Source organism: Scomber japonicus, chromosome 17 (genome assembly GCF_027409825.1).
Source record: "Scomber japonicus isolate fScoJap1 chromosome 17, fScoJap1.pri, whole genome shotgun sequence".
Classification (NCBI taxonomy): Eukaryota; Metazoa; Chordata; class Actinopteri; order Scombriformes; family Scombridae; genus Scomber; species Scomber japonicus.
Window position 1 is genome coordinate 12,331,823 of NC_070594.1, and position 14,716 is coordinate 12,346,538.

General features: G+C 40.7%; 1 protein-coding gene across 1 annotated transcript in view; it reads right to left on the reverse strand.

Moving 5' to 3' along the window:
- The window catches only part of phip (pleckstrin homology domain interacting protein), a 32,286-nt gene that overhangs the window by 16,646 nt on the left and 924 nt on the right, over nt 1-14,716 (reverse strand). Inside the window, exons 5-17 of the mRNA XM_053337278.1 lie at nt 11,763-11,913; nt 11,427-11,525; nt 10,958-11,118; nt 7,557-7,778; nt 6,699-6,799; nt 6,262-6,332; nt 5,604-5,704; nt 5,057-5,097; nt 4,390-4,488; nt 3,213-3,369; nt 2,480-2,614; nt 1,098-1,226; nt 678-903 (exon numbers count right to left, since the gene is read on the reverse strand). Of these exons, the coding sequence (XP_053193253.1) occupies nt 678-903; nt 1,098-1,226; nt 2,480-2,614; nt 3,213-3,369; nt 4,390-4,488; nt 5,057-5,097; nt 5,604-5,704; nt 6,262-6,332; nt 6,699-6,799; nt 7,557-7,778; nt 10,958-11,118; nt 11,427-11,525; nt 11,763-11,913 (1,693 nt within the window). The remainder of the gene's footprint in view (nt 1-677; nt 904-1,097; nt 1,227-2,479; nt 2,615-3,212; nt 3,370-4,389; nt 4,489-5,056; nt 5,098-5,603; nt 5,705-6,261; nt 6,333-6,698; nt 6,800-7,556; nt 7,779-10,957; nt 11,119-11,426; nt 11,526-11,762; nt 11,914-14,716) is intronic.

The window sequence follows — 14,716 nt, forward strand, 5'->3', positions numbered from 1 at the left end:
TCAGACAGAAAACAATAAGTATGTGTCTTTATTGCATTCATTTCTATTTAGCAGAGCCCAGCTAAAAATTGGTGTTAGAGCACATCACAATGCTCTAACACCAACTTCAAATAGAAACAAAAGGCGAAGGGGTTAGGGTTAGGTTAGGGGTTTTTCCCAAAATCCTGCACAGTCACCTCAATACCCAGAACGTTTTTTAAAAGCCGACAACAGAGCGAGGTAAGGTTAACGCTGTTCTATACGCCGTAAAGCAAAAACCTCAGAGACTTTGGTAAAATCCAGTTGTAACCTCAGTAATCCCTCTTTCCCCCCCTTGTCTTCCTTACCTATCTCCACTGTGCACAACTAATGTATTTCATTAACTACTGATTGTTTCTATTTAAATCACTGCCAGGATTTTTAAATGCCTTATTAATTCTGGTTTTAATTGCCAATGTTACTGTAGTTTCAGTAAAAGCCTCTCATTAAGCACATTTGAGGACAGATAACATTCTCGTCAAGTAACGGGCGATGAGAGCGGTATGATCAGCTTGACAAGTTCGTCTTTGATCAGCTGACAGACGGGATATGATTAGAGAGAAGACGACGGCGTCACCTCCAGGCAGAGATCTACTCTGATGTGTACAAGCATCCGAAAGATTTAACTACAACTCGAGGTCTCCTTTGAGCTTCTGTACCTGAGGAAGTGACCCCCATCTGTGGGATCAGCTGCTCATCTCTGCAGCCCTCCCTGCCAGGCACCAGCCGCTGGTATCTTGGAGGGTGGGGGTTCCCATCTACGTCCACCAAGAAAGGAGGCGGCATTAGGTGCGGCGCCTGCTGAGTTTGCTCATCCAGCACGTAGTTGTTGGCGTCCCGGATCAGTGGCCGGTAGTCGGTATGGAAGAACATCTGGTCCGCTATCTGAAGCAGAGGTGAAAAGTAACAAATTCCGTTTACCAAGTGCATTTTAGAGATAATATTTCAACACCACCTCTGAGGAAGTGGCATGGGGGCAATTGTTATTACTGATAATGTTCAGTTACATGTTGTGGGGAAATAACAAGTTATAGAAGGTATTTAAGGTGAGCCTGTTATGACGTTTGTGACTGCTTTACCTTGTCATACTTGCTGCTGGAGCCAAAGCCAAAGATGAGCAGATGTCCATGGGAGTCCGTTGCTGCAAAATGCTGCCCATCTGGACTACATTTGCAGTCAAACAATGCTCCGTGCCCTTGGCCCTCAATCTACCAACAGAGAGAGAGGGGAGGGGGGGGGGGTGTTAAGAGGGGAAATAGGTGCACACTGTAAATAGTATATTACATTAGAAGGGGAATTCCACTTGCACAGTCACAGGATCAAATTGACTTTTCCATTAGCCACTGGAAATCCTGTGAGAATACATCTACAAGATTTTGTTTAAAGAAAAAATTTAATATGACACAATTATGACTCAGCAAAAAAGAGATTGTATAAATGTCAATGTGTGTTGTGATTTCAGCACTATTATTTACAGCAATTCTGCTTCTCTATCCACCGTTACCAAACGCCAACAGCAGAAACTGACAACTTGGATCAACAGAAAATCTAAGAAGCAATACGACAGCAGTTTGGACCATCAGCTGGCTGTTATCTTTAGCTTGTTCCTCTTTGTCCCTTATTCAGTGAAGAGGCTGAGCTCACACTAAATCATCTGTGACTGAGGTTTATGTGGGACAGGCACATGCTTGCTAGCTAACATATTCAAATAGTTGAGGAACAGACTACTGACTTCCTGGTGGTGACGACAAGCCTCCCAAGAAATCACCTCATCCGGAGAAAAACTAGTCTGTCACGTAACCCCCATAAAACCACAGCATCTTTTAAACACTTCGGTTTTCTTCGGAAATCTGGACCGCATCACACTCTTTGTATTATTAATCAACACTTTTGACTGTCTGTGATCAACACAAGCTGACTGGCTGAATGACCAGCTCACACAGTGACTCACTTATTCTGAAACTGAGATTAACTGTGATCCTGGTTACCATAGAGACAAGATCAGGAAATACAACAGTGGCTACAATGATTACCGTGCTAGATGAATATGTACAGCAGCATATGCACATCAGTCTGGTGTCATGATTTCACTCTACCAGTGGCCTCATGACACAGAAAAAGCCACAACTGACATTAGAAACATAAGAAAGCAAAAAGAGAGCTGACAAACAGCAGTGGGTGACAGGGTAAAAAGTGAGATAAAGAGTGAGACTAAGAAAATAAATAGAAAGGACGTGTGGTAAACACAGTCACTAAAGAAATAACTTTATACTTAAATAAAAACAATTTAATCTTATTCAGTGTAGCCTTTCGGTGAGTCACTGCATGATAAAACATTACATCTGAAGAAGATGTGAGGGGAAAAATATCAGGATCTGGACACCGTCAGCTTCGGTGTGAATGTGGACAAAGAGGAGTGAATGAAAGAGAAGGAAAGGCACAGTGTAGTCAAGAGTCTCACCATGTTGAAATAGGAGCGGATCTTGACTCCTCTGGCTAAGTCCCACACAATACAATTCCCATCATGCCCTGCTGAGAAAAGGATCCTAGGATCAAAGGGGTGCGGTTCCAGGACAAACACCTCATCCTCGTGGCCCTGTCATTAAAAAGTATGAGAGGATAAAATTAAAACACTCAAATAAATAAATAAAAACAAATTAAAAATAAACAACTTGTGTTTCTTATTAGTTTACAGCTATATTTTTGAATGTTTTAGGCCATTAACAAATTAGGCATATTTGTGTCACCTCCCTGTGAGCGTGTTTAAGGCTGCCTGAGGCAAGATTACAGAGTAAGCTACCAAGAAACACTTGTTATGTCTTCAGGGTTCATATGCAATGTTTTCTAGGGGAATATCAAATGTCCCATGTTAATGTGTCCCTGAATGCAGCACTCAGGAGAATTTTTAACAGTCCCCGCTAACAACCACATTATCATGTGACAATAGGGTAACAGGTGAGGTAAAACATGAACATTTTCAAAAAGATGTGACAATGCTGCAAAGTGGCAAACTGGTTTACTGTCATTTAAGCAGCTCACACATGGATAACAAGAGAGGTAACAGAAGGTAAAGAGTAAGCAAATTAAGTTAATCCTTAATATGTCATTCATGTGTAATGCAGGCTGGCATTTAGATTATCAAGTGTCTGTTTCCGTGTGTGTGTTTGTGTGCACTGTGTTTAATCATTACGTACCATCAGGACATGGACAAGGTTTCCGGTGGTAGAGTTCCACACCTTCAGCGTCAGATTGTTGGCTGCCGTGATCACCGTGCTGTCATGACGATCCCATGCTACCATGGTAACCTTCAGCTTGGTCACTTTGTCTTCCAGTGGCGGCGGGTTGTACTTTCTGGAGGGTACAGTGAGCATGATGTGATTCACTTTGCTTAGATGCTCAACCCATGAACACCAAACACATGTTGATACACTGATGTTATGTTTAATGGATCAAGTTGGCTTAGCTTACTTTATATATATATAGAAATTAAATAAAAGACATATTGTAAAATGGTTAAAAGGCATCTTCTTTCTAAACTAATGACTGAAGAGCTGAACGACTAATCATCTGTCCTTTCCCATTATTGAATATTTATCAATTATCTTCAGTCCTTTTTAACACCACTAATGAGCAGCCAGACTGATCTAATGGCTAGACCTTCTCTCTGTCTCTACAGTTTTAGATAATTACTCACAACAACAGCTGTTACTGTATACACATGTAAAATGAGAAAATCAGCACATCCAAAGCATTTCAACACTTCCTTGTATAATTCCCTGACTTCTGGACCTGTACAGGAACACTGGTCTGTCATGGAAACAGAACATCTTATTTAACCAAGTTAAAGTGTTTTGTTTCATCTTATTATCTTAACTTGATGCTTTATTATCACAAACACAATTAACGTTTTGTACGGATACCTTATAATCCATTGTTATTCTCTTAGCTGTCTCATGTTTGTTGTGTTCATTCAGACAATAGAGACTTAACTGGTCTGTCAGTGTTGTCTCGATTCATTCGGTGTCTGTGACGCCTGCAGAAAATCTATAATCTGTCTGGGAGCAGTAAACTAATCAATCACTGTGTCACACTTTATTCCACAGGTGTGAACGTGTTGTTTTTTCTTTAATTTAATTATTTATGTGATGTACATTATGAGATAGCTTACCATACTCTGAATAAGTAAATGCAGATGGAAATAAGTGAGTCAAACACATATAGATCAATGACCTTTTGTTTACAGCAAGAATGATTTTCTTTTTTCGGCGTAGATTGACTTTATAACCCGCAGCATGACCCCAACCCTCTGGTCTGAGCTCTAAACACAGGATAGCTGGTGAAAAACATTTTGACAGCCCAACACACACGTACCCAGGCAATTTGGTCTGCATGTCCAGCAGAATGCTCCTCCAGCCCTGAGGCTGCAGCTGCCAAATTCGCGCTGTACCATCCCTGCTGCCGCTCACAAACCTACAACACATACACACACACACACACAGATTTATGAACACAGATTCATGCAGTCGCTAAACTGTAAACATTTGGTTCTGTTTCCACTTTCTGCAGTACAACGGTTCCCTTCATCTACACATATCAAGACACAATAAATGTATGTGCCACCCTCACCCCCTTATCTGTCTCCATCTCCTCCACCCCTCCCTCCCTCCCTTTTTGCATAGACAGTCTACTCTTGAGATTACAGCAACCCTGGCGAATTACAGCTGAGCTTGTTTTTCTGAAAACTCCACATAGACACAGACAATTTAACACTCAGCAAGAGCATAGTATGTGCAAGTGTATGCCTCTGTGTGTGTGTGTGTGTGTGTGTGTGTGTGTGTGTGTGTGTGTGTGTGTGTCTGTAAAGGAATACATAATAAGTAAAAGTGGTCTTTCTGCTGACACCATCAAGTCACATTACAACACCCGGAGGTTCCATAAAAACAAACAGCATCGCACACAAAAAAATGAACTACACCAACCATGTAGCTCATGCACGCACACACAAAGACACACAGACACAGAGAGTGTACAAGCGTACCTGTCACTGCAATGTGAAAATTGGATGCTGTCAACTTTGTCCTGGGTGAGAAAAATGTGGTTTAAAAGTCAACACAATTCGATCAGTAACGAGCATTTCCTTTGCCAGTCTTTTAAATCATGACAATTATATGATGTTTTACCAATAAGTCATGAGTTTGAAAAAAAAAAACTTCAAACTCAACACTACTAGCATTTACCAGAGCTTACAACTGCATTTACAGTCTCTCTCAGTAGATGGAGTTTGCTCAGTTGTCATGGAGAATGATAACCACACTCTCCATGACAACCGATCTGCTGAAGAAGCCCATGAGATATGACTGAAAGGTCTGGGATAAGCTAGTGAATTAATTGATGTAGATTTTTTTAAATGCTGTTTCTATAAAAATCTATGGAAACAACTGTGAACAACAATGTACAATTGTATAATTTTAAACATATATTGATTTACAGTGCTTTTAAATAAGTACAATTGTATCATATATTTGATATGCAGTTACTTTTAAACAGTGTAAAAAGGTGTGTAAAAATGCACTATGTTGACTCACTGTATGTGACTCAACTTCAGAGATCTTCTCTGGTTGGCCTGAACCAAAGTAGTACACCCTGATGATGTGATCCGTGCTTCCTGTGGCCAGAAACATACCACCTGGACACAAGAGGAGGGACACACACACACGTGCACACACACACACACACACACACACACACACACACACACACACACACACACTCAAAGATTTAGGACAGCGTTCGGTTGGCCAGTGAACACAGGCAATTCTCTTAAAAATGTATTGAGACTTTTATTTCATGCCTCGGGCACAGTAGCATCCAAAATTCATATATTCCACTAGTTTTTCAAATGTATCATAAATAATATAACAGTTAATATACACTTCAAGGATCAAACCGTGTTCATCAAATTTGTCCTGCATTTGCAAGGGCAAACTTTGCTAACTTTCAAGTCATTAATCAAAAGTTAGAGGTCGATAACACCCTAAAACAGGAATTCACTTTAAATGACCGTGAAGGACACTTATTCCACATTTACTGAGAAGCAGCAGGCCCACTTGAGTGTCTGTCTGCTGTGCTAGCTCTTCAGTTAATCTGGGCTAATTGTGGACTTTTTTTTTTTTTCAGTCCTGTTGCCATTTCCTCTCTGGTGGTATCAAAGCATGCATGAAAATCAAAGCGAGCTGTGTTCACCTGCGCTGAAGGAGGAGCAGATCATCTGGACTCCCGGTCTGGAGCGTTCTGTGAATTTACTCGGCCTCTGACTGGACACACACACACACACACACACACAGAAATAAACATTTTAAATGAAACACTGAGCTACCATTCCTCCAGTTTTTTCTCAGAGCAGGTTTTACAGCTGAACACATTTTATCGGTAGCAAGTATCTATTATTAAATTTGGCACATTAAGTACATATAAAACAATCAAAAGAAAATCACCCTAGCATCCTACTGAATATCCATGTGTAGTAATTATACTGTATGTCTGTATTGTCAACAACATAACACTGCACAATAAAAACCCAGTAAACTGTAATTTTCAAATATGACAACGTAATGACATTTTAAGCTTGACAAATGATGTGAAAGGTGTGAGGTGAAACTTAAGTGTACTGTGTCTCTCACCCAAACTTGAGCGTGCGTGCATCCCACTGCCAGAAACAGATGGTGCCGTCAGCTCCGGTGGAGGACAGGTAGCGCTTAGAGCCGCAACAAAGAGGAGAAAACTGCAACCGACAACACAACCGATTAGAGCTCAAAGCTGAGTATCATGAACAGTGAAATTATGCTGCTAACACTACAGCAAAAAAAAAATCCAATTAAAATGAATCAAAATAAGCTTTAACAGCATCCATAACAATAAAGGGACAGATAAGAGATCTGCATAAAGACATGAAAATAGATACATCAGTAAACAATTATGGACTAAATTCAAAGCTTTAAAACAAACATTAATGCTTGAGACATTAAATCTATTATACACATTTGTGATTGTAAAAATAAGCTTTCATAGAGAGCCAATACTGACATTTTATTACATACTGGATATCAGCCAGTCATCTATATTTGGAGGTTTATCTATGACCTCTATTCTACTCTACTTAACAAGTAAAACCTACAGTGGTTTGCAGTGCAGTGTCAGTATCTTAAGGTTCAAATGCTCCAACAGTGACTTTCTTATCCTTTAAATAATGGACTTCTATAACAGATTATTTATTTTTGATTAAATGTGGACTATTGAGCTATGTGTTGAATTTACTCTGTAAGAGCTGTTTGAACTATTCAACCTCCCACTGTTATACTATAACCTTATTAAATTAATTAATAGAATTAAGCTTTTTTTTTTTTTTGCAACTTATTGTCTTAATTGAACAAAGTTGTGAGACAATTACAGCATCATAATGTTAATGTGGGTAACACATATCACATAGAAGTACAAGAACTGTTATAGACTGTTAGCAATGGACAGATAAATAAACACACCTGTAGTGAGGTGATGGAAGCTGCGTGTCCCTCCAGTACGGCCAAAGGGGCGCAGGTCTGCAAACACCAAACTCTGATGGTTTTATCACACGAACCGGCTGCGATCATTGTGTTCTCGTAGCTGACGGCCATGTCGGAGATCTCAGCAGCGTGGCCGCGCAGCGTCGCCAGCAGACGTCCATCATCTGTTCCCCAGATCTTCACGAGGCAGTCATCTGAGCCCTGGGAAAAGCAAGAAAACGCAGTCAATATGGCAATCAGACATGAGTGAGGAAGAGCATTTTACATAGTTTGAGAAGTTGCGTGTCTGCTTCAAAGCGACACTTCTAGTAAGACAAATTAAATATGTCGACTTCAAAAAGACTTTAAAAAAAAAAACATATCTGGGCGCACTGCAGCCATGACTGTCAGCAGATTGGCAAACTTGGAACACAAACAGAAAAAGAATTGAGGATCTTCAGATGCAAAAAATAGAGATGATTAATCTACAGTGTGAGAAAAAAAAGACGTGGACACTTTCGAAGCACTTGATCGTCATCTGCACAAGTGCTGCACTGCAACTCTCATAAACACCTCCAGATCATCTCAGTCAGATTGAGGACCAAATAAGGGTAAGTTAGGGTTAGGGCAACCAAAAATGTCTAATCTTACAAAAGTACATGTTAATATAATTGTGTTTGATTTAGGTCAGATCAATAAACTGTCCTGTAGGTTAGAATATGTTCGGTTTAGCCAGTTATCGAGCCAATTATTGGGAAGATCTATGTACTACTATGTAAATCCTTCCTTAAACTACTACCTTCATTTGGTTATTTGTAATGATGGGGTTACAGAGCTCGGTTAAGCTAAATTAATGTCTTTCAGCGTAGAATTTAAACACCAACAACCATAAAGACAAACCCACTGAGTAACTCGCTACCCAGACATTTCAGGACTGAGATGACATGAGATTTTTCACACCACTGTGAAATATACTGGCCTGCTCTATGAGTACTTTTTTGCTCCAGCTTAAATTAAGTAGAACCGCACTGAAGAAGAAGTAATCTCAAGCTGTATTGGCTCAGGCTTTCAGTAAGACTTCACTAAGATGTCTCATTCTCAGGGAAACTGTTGGCAGGAGGAGATTTCTTCGCAGCATACTTAATGTACGCATTAAATTAGGAGAGGGAAAAAAAACACAAAGCAAGCAAAGCAAGGAACACAAAAGCGATGCATTAAAAAAAAAAGGTCACGTACACTTAAGAAAATGATAAACCACAAAGTCAAACCTTTGAGACGTTCTCTCTTGAGAGCGGCTCCTGACACAGTCTTTAGTCTGGATTTATGATGCATGATCAAGACCTTCAATCAAGACTTCAGAAAAGCCTTCAGGGACCCAGCTGAGAATTTCTGGCTATAATCCAGCTCGTGAGGGGTTAAAGGGTTTCAGATTCAACATGTTGCCAGACCCATCTGCGCCTTAATTAAGATCTCAAAAATCAGTTTTTAAAACCAACAGGTTTCTAGTGTCGAGATGCAAAAACACAGCGTGGTGTGATTTAATGTTGTTTGCTCCAAAAATAACTTGTTTTTTTTTTTATCTTACAAGCTTGAAATAAAGCAGAGATAGATAGTTATAGAAGATTCCAGGCATTTATATCAGGAGAACATTTTATAAGACAGGCCACGTTATAAACATCAGTACAGATTTTAAAGGAAATGTGAGATGAAAACAACAACCCCCTTCTTTGAAAAAAAAAAAAAATCAATCTCTCCATCACCAGCAGAACAGAGTCTGACTGGAGCTGTTATTATGTGTGGACTGTTCAAAAAAACCAAGCTTTCCCTAAGTGATTTAGAAAAAGCCCAAGGACAAATTACTGCTGTGACAAGATGGACGAAAAACGAATATGTCTGGAGGAGAGCCTGGCAGGCGGAAAAAAAAAGGTTCAGGGTTTTCAGAAAAAGCAGAGACACTCAACGCAAACTTTTTCCTACAGATGAGAAGTATTATTAGTCACAGGCACAAACAATCCAATCTAATCAATCTAATCTGTCCTTTTCAATGGCCGCGATAACGAGCTCACGAGCATTGCTAAAGCTATTTTACACAAATCAATATAGGCTGTTTGACAATCAATTGTTTAACGGAACCTACATACACTGGCTTATTGATCACAAGTGATCACAGCATATTTGTTTGTCGTATTGTTTTTTTTAAATCACAACAAAAATCAGTGATCAATTGATCTGCTTGCCACTGCAGCAACGCCTCAATAAAAAAGACGTGTGTGCGTGAAGTGATCCAAAAATAAAAAATATATAAATAAAAATGATCTTGTGATGAAAGGAGACAGAGAGAGAGAGAGAGAGAGAGAGAGAGAGAGAGAGAGAGAGAGAGAGAGAGAGAGAGAGAGGAACGTTGAGAAAAAAGGGAGAAGGAGAAAGGGAGGGAGACCAAGAATGAATTTTAATTCTGGCACTTAGCCAGCGCCTCAGAGGAAACATTTTCTCCAGTTATGATGAGAAATAGCAAGAAGGGGGGGTTTGCGGAGGGGGGGGGGGGGGTGAGAGGGAGATAGAGAAAGGAACAAAGGAGGGGCAGTGCAGTGTGAGGGACGGGGGGGGGAGAGAAAAAGAGAGGGAGAGAGAGAGCACAGGGAGGGTAAGAACGGTGGAAAGAGAGATAACAAGAAAAAGAGAGACAGAGAGAGTCAATCTAGCCCCCCCCCCCTCCCTCCCTCTCTCCCTCCCTTTCTCCCTCCCTCTCAGCAGACAGCCATTTTTAGAGATTTAAGAAGTGAAAGCTAAAAATGGTGTATAGCAGCAGGCAGTGTTTGACTCAAGGATCCAAACAGAAGGGCAGCAACATTAAATCAACACTACCTTATTGTTCATTCAATATTTAACCTCTAACACTCACTACAAGGGAAAAGAAGCCAACAAGGCGCATGTATAGAGGGGGGTATCCAGAGGGCAAAGGTCAACTTCCTCCTTAGCTCCGGAAATTCTTTATTTCCTTTTTCTTTAAAAAGCAAAATGACTCGTATGAGGATGAATTGGACTGTGAGTCATTCGGTGGAAGAGTCCCCTCACAGAAAGGTAAACAGTAATTACCTCTTAACCGAACTGTTACGACAGAGAATACAGACGCTTGGTCATCTTGGTGAGCAAAAAGGCAGCTTGTGAGTATCAAACATACAAAGCATACAAGGGGGTGCCTCTAAACAAACAACATGGCACAGCAAATGTCACTAAAATTGCTTTCAGCGGGCTGCTTAAATACCAGAGCACACACACAGATGCATCCCAGCTTCACTCCAATTATGTCCCACACACTGCGTGACACCCACAGAGATCAACACACACACACCATAAAACCCACACGTAGAGATGTACGAGGAGAGTTTTTGCGGCCTTACGGTAAAGATGCGTCGGCCCGTCCTGTCGAAGGTGACGCAGTACACTGACGACAGGTGTCCCAGGATCCTCTTGTGCATCTTCATGTGCGTGTACACGGCCGTGGGCACCAGCTGCCTGAGGCGGTAGGAGCCGTTCAGTCGACGGCCGTTACTCGTCTCCACTGCATGGCAAGAAGTTATGAGGTTATGCAGGAGGTAAATACGTCATCATATGTAGAGAAGAGAGCAGCCAATCAGTGACATCTCATCAATTTAATGGAAGATTGCAAAGGAAACAAACTAGAAACTGAAAGTGTGTTCATCCCCTGTGTGATTCTGAAGAAAATCAATAATAACGCTGTTCTCTAATGCTGCTGGCAGTGAAAGCCTTTTCAAACAAATATACAGCGCAGTATGAAAGAATTGACTCATCAAGGCACAAAGTTCAATGTATTTTTTTTCCTTTTGTAAAATTCAACTTTTTCTTTACCAATATTAGGTGGGCTCCCATATATAATTGGTGGCTCCGGTGGTCGCCCACAGTGAAGCGCAGCCAGCGCTGAGCCCTTCCACACAACATGCTTGCAACCTGCAAAAAAAGAGCAACACAAAAGAGTGAATACACACATTATACAGAGTCTATTACGCCTCGTTCCATGTGAGTCGTTCTGTATGCCCACACTTGGTCTTGCATTAGTACAACATGAGGTCTTTTACCCTACACAAACAAGCAGAGAGCTACAATAGGTTGTGCCTGAGGTGGGTGGGGGGTGGGGGGTTGTGTTTGTGCGTGTGTACATTAAAGAAGCTCATGTGCACAACTTACTCTTGCCAGTGCGGAGGAGATTCTGCCTGCCGGCCCCCAGCAGGCTGGTAAGTCCAGGCACGCTGGCAGGGACCTCCCTCTCCAGCAGCGGACAAACTCTGGAGCAGACCTGCAGCAGGTGGTCTGGACTGATGTGCCGGTAGAGCTTCACCTGAATACAAAGACATACAAACTTAGCTTCTATTCCGGCTGGTAAATGAACCCAAAACACCAAACATGGGAGGTGAAGGATAGCAAAAAGAGAAACTAAAAGAAACTTAGTGTAACCACTTTTCTTCCAAACAATTAATGTGGAATCAAATTAATCTTATTAAACCAAAAAATTAAGTCTTACAATCTTTTAGACACTTTGGGAGATTAAAAAAACAATTTCAGACGGTTCTGCTTATCTAAGAACAAAACAGTAATAAATCAATAGTTACAAGCGACTGTAGCCTGGAGACAAAAAGGCCTCATTCAAACTCTTTTGCACACAAAAACATATTTTCAGCAGATTATGTGAAAAAGTGAAAAACAAGTCCACCATCCTGAATGCCTGTTGGTTTGCTGAGTGCTGAAGAATTTCAAAAGATAATCAGATGTATCATACGCTCTGTGGGTTTAAGAGATTTTTTAAAAACAACAACAAACTGAATTAATAAGGGAAAAAAATAAATACAATAATGACCTCCTTTTTAATAGCTCTAAAAGGGCTAAATTCACCATTTCAAATACTGTGCATGAAGAGCCCTCTGATTAAAAAAAAGATGAATCATTATGTATTACAACATCTAATTTCTAAAATTCATGTAAATACTGTTTACAGCAGCACAGTACGCCAGCAGAGAAGGGGGGCGTGGCACGCAACGTAAGTGGTGAAGCAGAATGAAACCCACCCTGTTATAAACACAGTGTGCCTCTTATTCCACTGACACATGCAGACACTGCTACATGGCCTACTTCTGGGGGGGGGGGGGGGGGGGGGCAACAACAACAACAAAAAAATCACCTGAATGACTGAAATACTGGCAATACATTACAGGGTGAATGATCAATATCCAGCATGCAGCACTGTGGTGTTTATTTCCGGATGCAGGATCATTTTAAATGTATTAATTTAAGCCAGACATGCAGTAATCAGCTTTGTTACAGACACATCTGATTTAAATATCTGAACAGGGTTAAATAAGCCTGAAATTATTCCCCTCACACACACACACACACACACACACACAAATTATCTCCATTCCTTTATCTGACCATGCAACGCTGACACTAACACTTATTCTCTGTCTTTGTGAAACACACACACACACACACACACACACAATTAATGACCCCTTAATTGCTTTCAACATCGTTGCTGGTTCAGAGACGTGATCAGTGTTTCTAAGCACATATCAGTGCCCCCGAGCCCCTCTCAGGTACACACGCAGAGCCACGACGAATACAAATACACACACACACACACACACACACAGAGAAATGGGAGTGATATGTAATAACAATTTGCTCCATTTTACTTGCATCTGAACAGATAACACTCACACCCCTCTAACAGCAGCACCACTACCACTACCACCACCACCACAGAGCACATGGTCCCACACACATGACTGCTAGTAACCTTCTGCACAATTATCACCTCACATTTCCATGAAAGGTTAAAAAAAAGAAAAAAGAAAAATCAATAAATACATATCAAATCAAATGTTATCTTACACCACATAGGCTTCTATTAATTTGAATTGGCCATGTTGTTATTGTCTCATTATTAATGTTCAAAATGTTAAAATGTGTGTAAATATGGTAGCAGGTTTTTTATTTTCATTCCAAAAAAATAGGCCCATATTTAATTGTAGTATTGTGCTCCTGATCAATTTTAAATGCAAACAGGAAGTAATCATGTATCTAATTAAAACGCCTTAATTAATTAGCCACAATTAATAGTGCTAATTATTACAATATCATAGAAGTCATAGCGTTGATTCCTCCTCTTACTACCCAACCCCCTTCATCTCCTAGCCCAGACGTTCAACCTCAGACAAAAAAAACAAATCTAACCGTGATCCGTCCCTCATGCCTTAAAACACCGACTTTCCAATTGGTCTAATAATTAAAAAAAAGCAACCCTCCGCAGTATTTTTTTTTTTTAATAGAGGAAATTATGCACAATAGACAGGAGGCAGGCTGAAGCGGCTGGGGATGGGAGGAGGAGGAGGAACGGAGAGCTAGAGTGAGCCAAGCAGGAAGAGAGGAAAAAAAACACACACACACACACGGGCAGGCAGAAAGACACTGTCAATAATTTGTTAAACGTATACATTTACACCCCCTCTGCACTAGATCCACACTTCATCTCGTGTTGGATGTTCATCTGCCTGCCTGTGCGCACGAGACACGAGAAATCCACCAAAAATGTAGTTCTTCGTATAGCTTAAGGCCATGGGTCATTGTTTAATTTGATATAATAATTGCTCATATAAAACTTAAAAACAGCAAAGATTCAGATTGCCCACTTTCAAGCAGGCTGCTAAAGAAAATGAAATGTATAAGCCATGATTAATTCTCTCCACGCCCCCATGCGTAAAAGGCTCTTTCAGGCTAGCCCTGTTTGTTTACATGACAATTAGCACGTCAATTAATAAAGCGATTAGAAGATATCAGCTCAACGTTACCTCGCATCTTCAAATAAAGTGATCTCCCTCTTCTCTTCAATCCGAGCTGCTGCACCACAATCCCCCAAAAAACTGCTCTCCAAAAATGACTCCACGACACCAAAAGCAAGCAGCCTCCCCTCTCAAATGGGAGCTGTAACTCCAGCTTTACTGAATATACTGTTTATAATGTCCTCCAAAAAAAGAGAAAAGTCCTGTTTTCCAACTCTTGCCCCCCTGCGTGTTTTCAAACCCCATGCACACAAATTATGGTTTCTTGCAGGACAAGAGCGCCTCCATCTCTCTCGGGTTGTGGCG